The 17,130-nt window shown below is 33.8% G+C and overlaps 3 protein-coding genes across 3 annotated transcripts; 1 reads left to right on the top strand and 2 right to left on the bottom strand.

Moving 5' to 3' along the window:
• The first annotated feature begins 4,583 nt into the window (after positions 1–4,583).
• LOC132046978 (protein RDM1-like) lies at positions 4,584–8,486 on the top strand. The gene is made up of 3 exons (XM_059437841.1): positions 4,584–4,742; positions 6,158–6,400; positions 7,947–8,486. The coding sequence occupies exons 2-3, from the start codon at positions 6,160–6,162 to the stop codon at positions 8,327–8,329; spliced, it is 624 nt and encodes a 207-aa protein (XP_059293824.1). The 5' UTR covers positions 4,584–4,742; positions 6,158–6,159; the 3' UTR covers positions 8,330–8,486.
• A 351-nt stretch (positions 8,487–8,837) lies between these two features.
• Positions 8,838–11,583, bottom strand: LOC132046969 (pentatricopeptide repeat-containing protein At3g22690). Its single transcript, XM_059437828.1, has one exon. The coding sequence runs from the start codon at positions 11,433–11,435 to the stop codon at positions 8,916–8,918; it is 2,520 nt and encodes an 839-aa protein (XP_059293811.1). The 5' UTR covers positions 11,436–11,583; the 3' UTR covers positions 8,838–8,915.
• A 1,094-nt stretch (positions 11,584–12,677) lies between these two features.
• On the bottom strand, positions 12,678–16,781 carry LOC132046958 (homocysteine S-methyltransferase 2-like). Its single transcript, XM_059437818.1, has 7 exons — positions 16,416–16,781; positions 14,152–14,208; positions 13,827–14,056; positions 13,607–13,736; positions 13,292–13,495; positions 13,102–13,173; positions 12,678–12,977 (listed from the first exon to the last, which is right to left on the bottom strand). The coding sequence occupies exons 1-7, from the start codon at positions 16,584–16,586 to the stop codon at positions 12,825–12,827; spliced, it is 1,017 nt and encodes a 338-aa protein (XP_059293801.1). The 5' UTR covers positions 16,587–16,781; the 3' UTR covers positions 12,678–12,824.
• Positions 16,782–17,130: the final 349 nt, after the last annotated feature.

The following is a 17,130-nucleotide window of genomic DNA, read 5'->3' as shown; positions in this document are numbered from 1 at the left end:
AAATTATCTTCGTTGTTATTTATACGGTGATGATTCTAAAGCAATCAACTTGCATCCATCCAAAAAATGCAAGCATATCCAACTTCAGAGAAAGGATGGCTCTATCTAGGGCTGCACATGTCGATGTAAGTTTCACAATGCAGCAAAAAGGAATGAAGAATGAAGACAGACTAATGCGTACGAACAAAGTGAGAAAGGATAACATAATAAGATTATCCAACAATAGAAATAACATACCCAGTGTCGGTGGCGGAGCCAGGATTTTCAATAAGGAGGTTCAAAAATATGACGAAGTAAACATACGAAGAAGCCAAGGGGGTTCAACACCTACCATATATACATAAAAGAAAATAATTTTAACTTTCAATATAAACTGTAATTTTCTGCCGAGAGAGTTCGGATGAACCCCCTTAGTTACCTTGGCTCCGCCCCTGCAGCGAGTGTAATCCTGCAAGTGGGGTCTGAAGAAGGTAGAGTGTACGCAGAACTTACCCCTACCTTGGAAGGTAAAGAGGTTGTTTCCATTAGACCCTCGACTTAGAATAAAGCAATAACAAAGCAGGTCAAATATTAATTAATTATACAAAATTGATATCTATATCTGCTGTTTGGTCCCTCTTTCTCTTCAGCTATTTCATCATCACCATGTACAGTTCATCTTATAAATTAATTAATTAAAAACGAAGTTTACAATTAAAGCTTGAGATCAAACAATTCGACAATGACCTTGGTAATGTAAATAAATTGCTTAAAATACCTGTAAAGGATGGCAAACCACCGTGCAGTTGCAGATCTAATCGATGAGGAGAAAAAGTAGCAGCCACAAGTAAACCTAGTGAAAGTGAAATAAAGGTATTGTGTAAAAGATGAAATTATTAGTAATTGCTTAATTAATATTTCATTATCTCTAATTATATATATATATTTTTTTTTTTTTTTAAGAAAAAGTCTCGAAGGAGACCTAATACGTTGTACGAAACTTTTAATGGTGAAGGAATCATAACAAATTTTCTGAACCTTCCAATTTAGGCTTTTAGGTCCCGATTGTCCATAGAAACTAAAAAAAAAAAAATCACTTTTTTTGGAATTTTGGAGTTGGAATTGTGTTTGTGTTTGGCCATAGTTTTTAAAATTGTAATTTTTGGTGAAATGTAGTTGTAAAAAAATGAAAAAAATGAAATTTTTTGAAAAATAAGTTTCTGGAGTTATTGGAATTTCGAAATACAAATTCAAGTTGTATTCGGAATTCTTATGGTCAAACGCTGAAAAGTGAAAAAAAATTCCGAAATAAAGTGAATAATTATTATGTCCAAACGCCTACTTAGTAAAATCTAGGGGTCTCAATGGTTTTCAAAAAACGACTTAACAGATTGAACTGTACCGTGCTGAACCGATTTTTAGATTTTTTTAATAAAATCGACGGTTTTTATATAAATTTATAACCGTATCGAATAATTAGGTTGGTTTTTAATTTTATAAAAATAAACCGAAAACATACCGAACTGTACCGAATAAGTTTATATGTGTAAAATATATTTTATATATTAAATTTAAATATAATAAAATATTAAAATTTTAGCCTTGGTTTGGGGATGATGAAAACGATTACAAACCCACAATATAATTAACACCTAAAATTTTAATGCTGAAACCTATTATACTACTCCTATTAAAATTAAATTAATTCTAAAGATCTCGAGTAAGAACTAGCTTATAAGCTACAAGGTATTAGATGATCTTGGATGAAAACTTTACAAAGTATTAGATATCTTTCTTCTCGTATGATTTTAAATTTATCTTATTGGTACTTAATTCAGTAGACTCCGTTCTTGAGTCTCATCTTGATTGATTTTTGCCTCCTAAATTATATATTTTTTTTTTATCTTTTCTTAACATTGTTTTACACTATCTTAAAATAGTGAGATCAATATTTATTCTTGTCGTCTTTCATGTTTCTTGATCTTTAAATAGTAAAAATGTCTAGAGAGTTTTTGCTACAGTCCTATAGAAGTATGCATGATATCGAGTCTTTAACTTTTACTAGTAACTATAATATGATGTTCTTTTTCTAAAAAATAAATAAATCAAAAACTAACTGAACCGTACCGATACCGAAGAGAAACCGAGATGATGAGACGGTTTCGAAAAGTCTAATTTTGGTTCTACAAAAAATCAAATAACTAAAAAATTGATATGGTATAAATTTTATAACATAATCGCCCGAACCGTACCATTGACACCTCTAGTAAAATCCAACTGCTAACCTTTAAAATTACTCCTTCCGTCCCATTTTAACTATCATTTTAGTAAGAAATAATTGGCCCAAAATAGTTACCACTTTGTTTGTTATTAACTATTTCTTCTTATTCACGGTGTTCAATTCTTAAGAAACATCTAATAAATAAAGATACCTTATTAAATTGTATCTCGTATTTATATATTTTTTTTCTTCTGAGCGTGAAAAGAGGTAAATCAACTGTTAAAATTGGACAGTGGAATTATATTTTTATTCTTTGATATTTACTCCTTCGTTTCATAATAAGTGTCCACTTTATCCTTTTATTCTTGTTCAAACCCACTTCCGTAATCGAGAAGAAATTATTTTTTTTTTTAAAATTATTCCTATTTAGATAAATGAGTTTTTATGTAAGAAAAAAAACTATAATTAAATAGTATCTATTTAATTAAGAATAATTTAATCAAAACACTAAAAGAATTAACATTCATTAAGGAATGTGCTAAAAGCTAAATAGTCAATTATTTTAAATGAGAGGGAATTACAGTTACTCTTACAATTTACCAGGTATTTTGATTCTTAAAAAGATCCATCAATTTTACACAAACATTATGAGATATATATGACACGTTCCTGCTTCATTAATACTTCTAGGTAGGGGTGTCAAATGAAAGGTGAAATTTTAAATTGATCCTTCAAAATGAAATTTGAGGTAACAAATGGGTTGGGCTGAAATTGATCCTATCAGTACTTGAGCTGAAATAAGTTGGGTTGAAATGGGCTAAAAATGGGTTGGGTCATGACCCACCCAACTTGATCTTTTTTTTTTTTTTTTTTTTTTTGAAGAGTTTATTTTCTAGAAAAACAGTTTTTGTGAAAAACATTTTTCTTAAAATATTTTCCTTCATATCAAACACACCACAAGATTATAAGATACATGATACGCGAAAGGGAAAACGGTCGAATATATTCCTTTACTTTAGTTTATTGGCTAACTTTGCTCTCCGTTAATCAGTGGTCAAATATACCGCTCCGTTTGCCAAAGTGTTTACTTATACTTTTAAGTGGAAGGAAATCCCAATTCAGCTAAAATTACTCATTTAATTAGAAATATATATGGCTATATTATAACCCGCTCCGATTCATAAAAAATAATTTCACTCCACTCAAAAATTCCATATTTTTCTGGTATGGTGTCAATGTATACTTGAATTGGAACCCCATTTTACCACTCTAAGCATCTGATTACAAAATTCGAATCTTTCAAACGCCCAAATACTACTATCCACTAGTTGTTTACAATTTGCAGTCTAACAATTAACATCTCCACTTCATTAAAGCATTAACAAAAAAAGGATGAACTATTTGATCAATTTTTATTTTTTTTTTAAAAAGTATATTTGATCACTTTCACTAACGGAGGGTAAAGTTAGCTAATAAACTAAAGTAGAGGGATATATTTGACCCTTCTCCCTACAAGAAAAGTGTATACCTTAAAAAAAAATTAAAAAAAAAAAATTAAAAGAGTAAATCTCAAGCAACAAACCCAAATTTAAGTAAATTTTAAAAAGGGGCTAAAATTGGACTAGTATTGGACTAAGTCGGGATCACTTTAAAATGAGCTATGTTGGGTTGGAACCCATAAATTTTTTTTTTTTTTTTTTTTGCGTGGATTGCCCTTCATTTGGTGTGGTCTTTAATTTTTGCCGTTCAAATTGGTGGTCTTTAAGTTTTGCCCTTCGCCTAATACCCCGAGATTGTGGGTTCGAACCCTAGCTCAGCAAAAATAAAAAATAAATAAATTATAAGGCAGAATTTTGCAAATCTGTCTATGTAAGGCAGAATTTGGACTTTAAGGTAGAAATTTGCAAATTCTACCTGAAGGGCAAAAGTTAAAGACCACCATTCTGAGGGACAAAAATTTAAGATCACCCCCAATGAAGGGCAATCCTGCAAATTGCCCATGAAATTTTGAGCGGATTAGACGGACCATAATTGCCCATGAAATTTTGAGCGGATCAGACGGACCATAATTGCCGCGGATTAGACAGTCATAATTGCCCATGAAATTTTGAGCGGATTAGACGGATCATCATCTTTTGGGTGTCATATTTGACACCCCTACTCCTCCTAGGTGACACACTCAAGTTTTAATAAAAGTAGTCAAACTTCCGTATAGGATCCAAAATTAGTATTTGGTAGATTTTAATTTATGTGATATAATTTAATTAGCCACAAAATTTAATATAAAAAAGATCCCTTTTGAAATTCGCAATCTAAACCATTAACCATCCATATATATATATATATATATATATATATATATTTATATAGCTCTAACTCATTTCGAGAATTAAGAATAAAAGAAAACATTTTTAAATTAAATTATTATAAATATATTTTTTTTGATAAACTTAAAGCAAACCGTATCAGCTAAATTTGGAGAGAGAGGGAGTATGATCGCGCCAGCGAATTGGTCTCCGATCAGCGAATTTGAGTCCTAAAGGTTCTCTTCTTAATCTCCACTAAAACCTTTTTAATTTAGTTTATGTATGAGTTCTTGAAATTCACTTTGCATAATTGCTTTGTATCTGCTCAAGTTGCATGAACATAATTTGAATTTCCCATGTAAAAAAAGCTCCAATTTGTTGTTCATTCAGTTTTTTCCCGTTCAATTCTCTGTTACATTAGTTGTTTCAAGAAAAAGAAAAACGAAGAATTCCTCAAAATGATGAAATATTATATGATATTGGTCCTATATTGCATGGTCCTTCATTTGTCTTGACATACACTAGAAGTGTGTATATTTCTTGCAGATTCTTCAAAATACACTGAAATTACTTGGATTAAATGGTATACTATTAATACATACTCTGTCCGTCCCAATATGTGGCACTGTTTGATTGGGCACGGAGTTTAACCCCCTGTTTGGATGGTTGTTTCAGAGGCGTATCTAGCCTTGTAGGTAGGGGTTCCTAACTTTTGAGGGGTATAAATTTATGTGTAAAAAATTACTAAAATTGTAATAAATAGTAGATATGAACCCATGACTTTAAAATAAAATGGATTCAATGTTAGAAATCTTTAGATCGAACCCATAGCGTTCAAATCCTAGATTCGTCTCTGTCGTGGTTCATTATTGTATTGTTTTCATTGATACCATGTTTGTTTCCATTGTTCTTTAAAATTATATTGTATGCTGTTGTAAACCCGTTGTTATATTACCATGGAAAAGCTCAATTTTGGTAACCATGGATTTGGTGGTTTTTGCGTGGTTACTTATTTCATTTACCCACTATACCCCTATTTATTTTTTGAAGTTCCTATTCTATCCTTTACCCTAGTATTTTAATGTATATAAACTAGTGTGCTCTATTTTGCCTCCTCCTAACGTCAGAAGTCAGAGTAGCCGACCTAAACTTGTTTGGGACCGAGGTGTAGTAGTTGTTTTGTTGCACATAGTATTCTTGGTTTTATCTTGTATTTTCGACGAATTAATGTTTTTTTCTTCTTTCTTGAGTACAATGGATTAAAGCTTGTATGCACATAAAAGGAAAATCTTGGTGTGCATGAACTTTGTTGAATCTGCTATTCCGCATGTACTTAACCGTTGGCTATTGAAAATTGATGTTTTGGGCTGTGAAAATCAAACTTAGTTGTTATTTAAAGTTGTATGATGGACCGGCCAATTTCTCATTCACTGTTCGATAAGTTCGTTCGACTTTCAATGGTTGCTCCTGGAATCAAATGCAAACAGTTCCGAATTATTCGTTCAATTCCCACTTGCTTTTAATGGGCTATTAAAACTAAGCTTATCTTGTGACATTTATACTGTAAACTAGTTTCATTCAGCGTAGCTGAGAGTTTCATTTGTTAGGATTGTTAAATGTTTTTTCCTTCTAAATGTCTGCACATTTGCAGCCATGAAGAGGGTCCTGTCATTTAATGAACCCGTGGATATCTCGTCAGATGAGTCATCAGATGACCATGAAGCGGAAAGCGAGCAGATGAGCAACGACATTGCCGGCAATCAAGTTGTTGAAGAACTTGTTTCTGAAGGTACTAAGATTATGTGTGATCATTTAGACACGGTTAAGTGTGAAAGCGAGCAGTTGAGCGACAATTTCAACATTGGTCAAGGAGTTGAAGAACTTTTTTCTGAAGGTATTTGTCATTATTCAGACACAGTCTACTTCCATTTTGAAGTTATCTTTTCATAACTTTTTTCTGAAGGTATTTGTCATTATTCAGACAGTGTATTTCCATTTTGAAGTTATCTTTTCATCTTTTTTGATGGATACATGTTTTTATATTGTCCTCTATTCGAGCGGTTAATGGTATTTCTCGTCAGTGATTGATTTTAGTACCTTTTACACTGATAATTATACCTTTTTCTCTTGATTAAGCCGGGGAGCTTTGTAGGTTGAAAATTTTCATTTTTTGGCTAACTATTTAGGATTATTTTATCTCTTTGGCATAGTGCTTCGTTTTTGTTTAGTTTGAGGCCAGTCGAGTCGTGTTCCTGTATAAATATAACAACTCCTTTTCCAATACGAGGACTAGGAAAATTAAGGACAGAACTAGGAATTTGAGTTAACTGATGGGCTAAATTTACTCAAATGAAGCTGGTGATTCTATGCGCATACTGTAAAGTGATGCTTATGTAATTAGCGAGCAGTTTATATATCAGTAAAGAAAGGCAGCAAATTACGTAGGAGGGAACTGTAAAATTCATCTGATATCTGTCAAGTTTGTGCAATACTCTTGTTTGTTAGCATGGTGTTCTGAAACATCTTTTTGTAATGTAGATCTTCTCATAAGCCATCTAATAGTGTTTGTAACTGTTCACTATCTTTTTTGTATATTCTAGGTGGCTTAAAAGTAAAATATATTGCAAAAGCACGCTTTATGAAACCTTGATATTTGCCAGCCAAAAGTCATACCGATTATCGCTTCAAATTCATGTGAAGCTAAAACCTTTCGGCAAGGATAGTTGTCAACCATAAAATGCTCATAACCAAATTGCTAGATGATCCTTTAGAGATCAATCATTTCAGTGGACTTGATTTATTTCGTCTCTGTTATGAATGGGACTGAACCAATATTTACAAATGGGCCAGTGAATATATTGCGTAGTAGCCTCAGCCAGAACCAGCCCAACACTATATTAAGTGGTTATGTTTCCTACCTATTCAGGTAAGAAACGGGAACAACTAATAGTTGAGGTGTGTTATGATAAATAGTTGGTGATAGTTCTTGTAGGAAATTCGCACACCTGATAGTTCTTGTAGGAAACTCATGAAAAAGAGATAATTCAGGTGTGTTTTTGACCCTTAACTCTAAAAAAAAGTTCTTTATTAAGTCCGAATTGATTCTGAGACATTGGGGATTTGGAGGTCTTTCGAGAAAGCTTCCATAAAACATGAGGATCCTTGTTTTGTTACTTAACATAGAATAGTTTGTTTAGGAAGTGAATGTGCAGGTTGAGAGTCTCTTTGATGATAGTACTGATACTGCAATGAGATCATTTCCTTTGGCATGAAAATCCTTTTAAGAATTTTTGTTCAATCCTGAGTTCAAACTAGTTTTCAGTCAGTTGAAAGGTGCATGTTTTGAATAGATTTATGAATCACTGACATGTAGGTTTTTACCATTATTCCATGAGTTACATCTATATAACTAGTCTAACAACCCGTGGTATGCAATGCAGATGCATTACTCAGAAGAGCGAGAATGTACCAAGAGTACATGCAGCATGTTCCTATCCCCGCAGAGAGGCACTTCGTGATTCCTTGCACCTCATGGACAGGACTAGCTGCATCAATTAAGAATTTATATGGGCAACCATTGCATTACCTGACCAACCTCTGCATGAAGCAGTGGGATCAAATGAGGATTGGGGCCGATAACGAAGAAGATCCATTGGATATGCTCATCCATCCGGCAAAAGCCGAATCAAGCATCTGGCTTATGGAAGAAGTTAACAGGCGTACTTCGTCTCCTCATTACATTGCCAAGCTCTGGCTTGCTGATCCCATGTATCATGTTTATATTGATCCAATTTTCCCAAAGTTGCAGAACCCATCCAAATAGATTCTTCTGCAAATACCAATCCATCCGATGGACTTGGTCTAGAATCCTGAATCTCTAGTTTTTTAGAAAGAAAAAAAAAAAAAATCCCATCTCCATCAGCTTCCCCCAAGACAAACTATGTTTATTTTGAAAAATGTTTATGCTGCTTTTGAGTTTATCTTGTGTTTTCATGTTGAGAAAGCAGTTACATTTGTTCTCATATGCTGAAAATGTTGATCAAACTTGCTAAACGTTCTTCGCGCCAATGGACTAGAAGAAATGCAAGATAAACAGATCAGAAATGTCTTAAGCTGTTAGATTCTTTCTAGTTTCTATGATAGAGAGAAGACATCTAACTCTTGGTGTTGGACTCAAGTTTTGACAATGGGTGAAGAGCTTACTTAGCTTTATAATATTATAATTAGCTTTATAGTGAAGTTCTTTTTCTCATATCTTTCCCTTTTAGACCACAATTCAAGAATAAGGTAAAGGGGTTTGATCCGTCATCATTCTGGTTGCTCCAATTGCATTTGATGAAGTTACACAAGCAAATTTGAGAAAGTACCCATACTATGTAAAATATCAAACAAACATATACAACATGCAGCTACCAATAATCACCACAAGAACACAACCCTCCTTGGAAAAAATGGAAACGGTTGTTATCTCGGACAATAATATGCCTATCATATACCTTTGAAACAAATTTTGCAAATGAATGGCAATCTGAGCACATGCGAAGGTTTTTCACTATACGAATGGGATGTCCCTGAGATGTAGAGATGAGTCCAAATGCCATGGCTATTTTCTCACTATGTCGATTAAGCAAGAATTCTTTCTCTTGCTCATCAACATCCATCAAAACATTTGTTAGATCAGGTACATGACCTGCCTCTCTAACCCTGCACTTCATTTCTTCTAGCATTAGACAAATGTGTGTGTGTTTTGGGTGAAACTCGTCACCCGAAGTAAACTCGTGAATGTTTCCATTCACTTCGATTGAGCTTGAACCGGGGTTCTTTTTTATCCCTCTTTCCTTCATGGACATCCTTACCTTGGCTACATCAGTCCACTTCCCTCCCAAAGCATAAATATTTGAAAGAAGCACATGGATCCCAGCTTTATCTGGGTATGATTCAGAGATCATATCAACTGCATAAGTTGCCATCTCGTTGTTTTTATGCATTTTACAAGCAGCAAGAAAAGCCCCCCAAACTGCATCATTGGGCTTCATTGGCATGTACTTTATGATATCAACAGCTTCTTTCAATAAACCAGCACGCCCAAACATATCAACGATGCACCCATAATGCACTATCTGTGCTGAGATTCCATGGATTTCTTTCATAGTCTTAAAAATTTTCATTCCTTCTTGTACTAAACCCCCATGGCTACATGCTGTCAGTACGGCCACAAACACAACTTGGTCAGGTTCTACCCCTTCCCGAAGCATCTCATAGAATAACTCAACTGCCCGCTTACCATTTCCTTCCATGGCCATGGCCCCTATTGCTGCAGTCCAGGCAGAGACATCCCGCTCTTTCATTTTGGTGAACACTTTCATCGCACTTGCAGGATCACCACACCTAGCAAACATGTCAACAAGCGCGGTACTTAGCTGCATATCTAGATGAATTTCATATTTCTCAATGTAATTATATATCCACTTAGCAAGATCATTAGCACCTAAGTATCCACAAGCTGATGCAACACTGACCATTGTCACTCTGTCTGCTTTAATCCCCTCGTTCTGCATTACACGAAATAGATGAATCGCATCCTCAAACATGCTGTGCTGTACCAAACCACCAATGATGGTGTTCCATGACACAAGATCACTCTCAGGCATGTCATTAAAAGTTCTACAAGCTGCCTCTACGTCACTATTTCTCAGAAAGCCTGCAATAAGTGAATTCCATGAGACTACTGTCTTGTTTGACATCTGATCAAAAACTCTACAAGCCCATTCTTGACTCCCACACTTCATGTACATATCAATCATGGCATTACCAATGGAATCCCAATTCTCTAACCCGTTCCTCAAAACATAAGCGTGACACTGCTTTCCTAAGAAAACATCAGCCATCTCTGTCGAGGCTGATATAGAAGACAACAAAGTTACTCTATCCGGACGAGGTCCTCTACAGGATAGCATTTCACCCAAGACATCAAGTGCTTCCCTTACCATCCCTAGACGTACATAGTTTGACAAAATCGTGTTGCAAAGTACCAAATTACGATCAACACATTCCTCGAAAATCTTTTTAGCCTTACCCATGGATCCACATTTCATATACATATCTACAAGAGCATTTACCATAACAGAATTAACCTTTAATCCCGCCTTCCCTATATAACCACACACACTTTCCGCCAATCCCAAATCCCCCAACTTAGCACAAGCCGATATCACACACACCATTGTCACATTATTCGGCATAATACCCTCCTCAATCATCTCAAAAAACAACAAAACCGCCTCTTCAGCCTTCTCCCTCTTTGCATACCCACTAATCAAACAAGTCCAAGACACCAAATTTCTCTCAGACATTTTATCAAACACTTTCCTAGCTTTATCCACCTCACCACATTCACCATAAAAATGTATCAATGAATTCAACACAAACACATCATCACCAAAACCCCATTTCAAAGCTAAACCCTTTACTTGAATTCCTTCAATAAAACTCCCATTTTTAGCACAAGCACTCAAAACCAAAGGAAAAGTATATCCATCAGGCCCGACATTTTCAAGAACCATCCTTAAATACATCAACATAGCATCATTAAATAACCCCACTAAACAATACCCTTTAATTAATGAATTAAACTTATAAGTATTATCATAACCTTCTTCATTACTACTACAGAAACTATCAAAAGCTATTTGTGCATATTCCATGCTATTATAAGTACCTATTTCGCAACATTTAGAAATGAGTTTACCAAGAAAACCAGGGTCTTGATTGTACCCTTGTTTAGTGAAATGGGCATGGAGTTGTTTGATTTGGTTGAGGTTTTTGCATGATTTGATTAAGTCAGTTGTTGTTGTTGTTGTTTGATTGGATTGAGGTTGTTGTGTAGTGTAGAGAAGAGGAGAAAGAGATAGATTTAAGGTTGTTGACATTGTTGTTTTGAGGTATTTATTCAACTTTTTCGAGAGTATCTAACTAACTTCATGTGCATGCTTGTCAACATAACCATTTCTTGGAAGGCAAAAATAAAGCGCGGGATATGTTACCTGAAACACGAGTTAGCTCCAAGGCTCCAAGGGCGAAATATAATCTTATCATTTTATTTTATTTTATTTTATTTTTAATTAAAAAAATTCAAAAAAGAAAAACAAAATTTGGAAAATTAAGAAAAAAGTAAGCAGATGTAGAAATACATGAAAGTGTATAAATTTCAACAAAAATGTACAAAAAGTTACTCCCTCTGTCTCAATGTATGTGGCATGGTTCTAATTTTGAGAGGCATATAGTTTAATTTTGACTGTGAATTTGGGCGTATCTTTAAGTTTTTTTAAAAAAATAAAATTTGCATATTTGAAAACTACGTAAGAAGTCATATAAGATATAATAATGAGCAATTTAAGATATTCAAAAAATGCTTGAATCTCAAAAAGATAAAATATATGAAAAATTTTACGATCAAAGAAAGACTTGTTTAAATCTCGAAATTTGAAAAGTGTAACATAAATTGGAACAAAAGGGATATTCAACAATCTAACGATAATTACATACAAGTGCGTGCAATTCTTAGAGAGCTGGGTTTAAAATTTCAATAGAAACAATAAAGATTATTACAAGTGCGTCCAATTCTTAGAGAGCTGGGTTTAAAATTTCAATAGAAACAATAAAGATTATTACGATTAACAAGTAGGTAATTTCTTCTGATCTGGTGGGCAAATTATCGATTTCTGTACCGATGAGAGATAGCTGGTATTCAATAGAATAGTTGAGTGCCCGTATACTGATCCAAATACTGCTGCTATTTAAAAAAGAAAATAAAAACGATATTGCACAAAATAATACACTGAGATAAGATTTTCATTTTAATTTCACAAACAAGCCAGTCTAGCTCAAGTCTTCTATGAATTTTTAGCTAGTAGGTCAAAAATCCCAATGCACCACAAAGTCTCAGTTAACTTGAAGTATTTGGTTACAGCCTATGGTTTGCTTTGAAGTTTGAGAATAAGAGTAGATTATTGATGCTCACCGTTCAATCTTAAAAATTCAAGTCTAGTTATATAGGAGTAACATGTGTGAGAATTGTTTAGACCTTTGTTCAAAATTCAAGTCTAGTTTTCCTCTCGAGTCAAATAATATATTGTTATGTAAAGTGTAAACTGAATAGTACGAAGTAAACATACCACAAAAACGAAGATAAAAATACATAACATTATAAACATTGTTCTGTTTTACAAAAGCCATACGCATAGATGGTACAAACTTGGAGCAACATTTTAAGCCTTTTAGTTCTCCATAATTCAACATATTAGCCCCAAACACTTAGTTTAAACCCTGTGAGACCTGCTGGAGAGAACCTTGGAAATGGCTCTAATGGTTTTTGGGGTGGTCCTGCAGCAACCCCCCACGAGAGACGCTCCAGCCTCGCACCACTTGTCCACGTATGACACGAAGTCTTCCTCTGCAACACCCGTTGAAGCCTACAACGATATATAATCGTTCATTTGAACCTTCAACATCAATTTTAAGCAAAAAAAAGAAAGGGAATGCAGCCTATCTGTACATGTTATAAATGTGTTTCTAAAGCATGAATAATTCACTTACCACCCATTCCTTCTTTTCACCATCATAAGTCTCACCACTGTTAGGATATACAAGTATTGGTTTACTTGTTACCTGCATATCATATGCCATTGAACTAATTACAGTTTCAGAGTTTCAACATAAATCTTGGTACATGACAAGACGTTTCTCTTAAATATCAATTTTGAAAGCAAACCAAACAGTTGTATACCTGTCGGATCAATTGGATCAGTCCCTGAATGTATCTTGGAGGGGTACAATTGATTCCAATTCCAACAACTTGCTTACACGAATCAGCAATCGAAGCACATTCTACTATAGAATCACCACTGACTACATTGGTACCATCTTTAGAACTGAAGGAAAACCAGGCTGGAATGTTAATAGCCTCTTCCTCAAGAAGCTCAGCATAAGCCTACACACAATGAAAATGAAGTTACAACACATAACTAAAAGATTTAGGACCGAGTTAAGAAAAACGGGGCAGAGTATATAAGATATCGTAAAAGATCAAGATAGTAAATACCTGAGCTTCCATTCTGTTCGGAGTTGTCTCGAATGCAATCAAATCAGCACCTGAATTTGCAAGAACCTGAACTCTCCTTCGATGAAAATCTTTAAGTGTTTTCACACTAATTGCATCACCATAAATTCCACTGCAGACGAAAGACAGAGTAATCAATTTCAACTACTTGCAATCGAACATATCCTAAGTTAAATTATAAAAACGTTGAACATTAACTCACCTATATTCAGAACCATCAGCCAAATAAGCTCCATAGCTTCCCACAGACGCTGCAACCAATACCGGTTTGCGTTTCAAATCGGTTCCATCGTCAAAATCATCCCAAGAACCTTTGCCAGCTCTATCATTATATATGTTTCGCGCTTCACATGCTATCTCCACGCTTCTTTTAAGTAATGCTTCACCTTCTTCCCTTGATATTCCCTTGGCTTCAAATCCCTGAAGTGTTGCCTGTCTCATGCAAATGAAAGTGAAACAACTAATCTGAGCATTACTAGCCATCTAAGCCAAGAGCAATAAAAGGAAATACATAAGTTCATTGTCACCTGATAAGATGCAGAAATTATAATGTTGGCACCAGCTTCCAGGTAATCTAGGTGCACCTGTTACATAAAACAAAATAATAGTAATCTTTGTTTCTTTTTTTGGCCATTCCTGTTAAAAACAACACGGATATGCAATTGGATAAAGACAAGCCAATCGCCAATCCACCAAGTATACCCACCTTCTAGTTCTTTCATTTCTTTGGTGCTACATTCTTTTTATGAAGATAAAGATATACCCTAGAGTTAGAAGATCGCTAGGTATCCCTTATGTTCCACTTGTTAATAATTAAGAAAGATATTTCCCCAGAATTGGGAATGTGAATAACTGAATTTGCCTCAAGCAAAGATTAAAATTAAAATTAAATTTTAATTTGATAGATTAAACCTAAGATTGGCACTGCACTCGTGTACTTTTAAAATTATGTGTACAAAATTTAAAATTTATTGAACTTTAAAATTTATTGAACTTTTGGTGCTTTTCCCATATAACTACTAAAAACATGTATTTTCCGTTGAATTTTGCTCGTTGGACAGGGGCACATGTGACATGACCATATAATATTCTCCTCTGCTTTTTTTCTTCTTCTTTTCCACGTTCATTTTGACATATTTGTCAGCCAGACAGGAAAATAGTTTGTGGTCCGATTCTTTATACTGCTAACATTAATTAGTAGTAGTTTTTAATTCTGCAAAAACAAAAAAGATACAAGCGGTGACATTCTTTTCATTATCTTCCAAAAAGAAGCTTGTTACAGGTGTATTTGTATTACATGTTTATATGCAGAGACTAGATGCGTCAGCATCTCGTCTGAAGCATAGCCATGAGGTGTCAAAGATAAGATCACCCACGTTGTTGTCAAAAAGATGACAATGAGATCTATTTTAGGATTCCAACATAGTATGAATATATGATGTAACCGAACATCATGAGACACTGCTTAATTTCTCCGCATGACAGCTCACATGTTCCACATAAACTAATATTAAACAAATGGAACCAGCAAATAGAGGAGCTTGCTTGTTCCAAATAAACAAGTAAGTTAATATTATGCGAATATAGCGATAGTGATGGAGCAAGGAAATTTTGCAAAGGAAAGTCAATATATATCTATATAAAGAAAAGGTAAATATATGATAAAATTAAAGAGATTCAACCTATAATATATATTTAACTTTCAGCAAAAAATGGTTAACTGACACCCTTAGGAAGAATAACTCTGCCACTGTCTGGTAATGATGAAGTAACAGCGTACTCCTACTTTCTTAAGTTAATTTTACATATGATCATTCAATCTAAAAAATTTTAATAAAAATTATCAAACTAATCTTTATCACTTTAAAAATAGGGAGCTTGTGCAAGTTACTCAGAAATAAATCTGGATAGAAAAATGAGTTGAAAATCCATCAACTTATGTACAATGGTTCAATTCTCATCTCACCATGCATTTCCTTTCTCCATACCTCGGTTCCGACCCTCCCACTCAAAAAGTTTTAAAAAGGGAAGGATTATGACAAATAACTAAGTGTAATAAATCAGGCAGAAGAGAAGAGAAAAGAAGATGTAAGAAGTGAAAGCATGAACATGTCAATATGAAAAAATTAAACGTACACGGCACTAATATTTATTCTCATTTTTATAACTATGTTTGAACGGCCACTTTATATATATCTGGACTAACGTTATGTATCCTCGTTACCTTTCACAAGCCTAAGTATTGAATAACTGTATTTATCAAATTTTGATAAATGAAAAGAGAAAATTACCTAGATAAACGTGAGGATGTGACCTTTAACAACATGCTTTTATAGACCCAATACATCTTATTCAATTTATTTATCTCACTTTCCTTGTAATTTTTTTCAAATAGAAGGTTTCTTTTCTAATTTGAAAGTCGTTTAATTTAATTTTAAGATTCCACCTGACATGTTGTTTAAAGATTACGAAATTAAAGAATACTCTAATATTTAGATATATTTTTTATTTAAACTACAAAATTCAAAAGCCATCCTTTTTTTAAAATTTTTTTTTTGTCTACAATCAAACTAAGACAAACATATTGAGACGAAGGGAGTAGCATATGGCTTCACGCTAAGGCGAAAGAATTATGCTATTGCTAGCATGAAATGTAATTTTAAAAGCAAATTTTTTCCTTCTTAAAACTTTGTGCCAGTTAAATAACCATGCAACATAGATTAATGTGTTGGTCATGTTATAATGGAGGAGAAGAGAGCTAGAGAAAGAGGTAAAAAATTAATTAAATTACCCTTCTAATAAGATGAGGAGAGCTAACAAGGCATTTAGCACTCCAAAGAGGATCATTTAAGTCAGCACCATGCCTTTCCAACTCCGTCGCAAGTCCACCGTCTATCACAGCGTACCCACCGCACTGCCTCAGGAAATCAGCCAAAAAACTGGACTCATTATTCAACCCCATAATTTGATTCTCTTCATTAATTTCTCTTCACCTCTGAAAATTAATATGGACTGAAAATGGATAGTATATAGTTAAGGTTACAAAAGATTCAGAGGGGTTGTGTAGAAATTAGGAGGAAAGTTAAGATATGCTATATATATTTGGAAACTTTGCAGAAGTTGGCAGAAGTTGAAAGGGAAATGAGCTTCGTCAGGAGAGTTATTGTGTCTCAAATATATGTAATGTGCATTTGTCATCGAAGATTATATATTATTGTAATGCCCTTATACTTTGTAAAATATCACTTGCAATACCCAAAGAGTTTTCTCAGTGAGATATTATTATTTATAATACTCTTTTTTTTTTTTTTCAATTTGTTTGACGTGGTTTAACTTGACAGGAAGTTTGAGAAAGAAATTAAGATTCGTGAAATTGTGATTCTTTTTTGTTATTCCTTCCGTATCTCATAGTACTTGTCATGTTTCATTTTTCGAAAATCAAACTAGATTAACTTATGAAGTAATACTTTTCGTGTAGTTTTTGAATATCTAAATTGTATTTTTAA

Source organism: Lycium ferocissimum, chromosome 1 (genome assembly GCF_029784015.1).
Source record: "Lycium ferocissimum isolate CSIRO_LF1 chromosome 1, AGI_CSIRO_Lferr_CH_V1, whole genome shotgun sequence".
Taxonomy (NCBI): Eukaryota; Viridiplantae; Streptophyta; class Magnoliopsida; order Solanales; family Solanaceae; genus Lycium; species Lycium ferocissimum.
The sequence above is the reverse complement of the archived record's forward strand: the minus strand, read 5'-3'. Positions and strand labels throughout refer to the sequence as shown.

What these genes read in the sequence shown, in the direction of transcription:
- LOC132046978 (XM_059437841.1), top strand. Translation starts at nt 6,160, where the DNA reads ATGAAGAGGGTCCTGTCATTTAATGAACCCGTGGATATCTCGTCAGAT. An exon ending in TGAAGAACTTTTTTCTGAAG is followed by an intron (nt 6,401 to 7,946) that starts GTATTTGTCATT and finishes TATGCAATGCAG; the next exon opens with ATGCATTACTCAGAAGAGCG.
- LOC132046969 (XM_059437828.1), bottom strand. Translation starts at nt 11,435, where the DNA reads ATGTCAACAACCTTAAATCTATCTCTTTCTCCTCTTCTCTACACTACA.
- LOC132046958 (XM_059437818.1), bottom strand. Translation starts at nt 16,586, where the DNA reads ATGGGGTTGAATAATGAGTCCAGTTTTTTGGCTGATTTCCTGAGGCAG. An exon ending in CTCCTCATCTTATTAGAAGG is followed by an intron (nt 14,209 to 16,415) that starts GTAATTTAATTA and finishes TTTATGTAACAG; the next exon opens with GTGCACCTAGATTACCTGGA. An exon ending in CGAACAGAATGGAAGCTCAG is followed by an intron (nt 13,496 to 13,606) that starts GTATTTACTATC and finishes CATTGTGTGTAG; the next exon opens with GCTTATGCTGAGCTTCTTGA.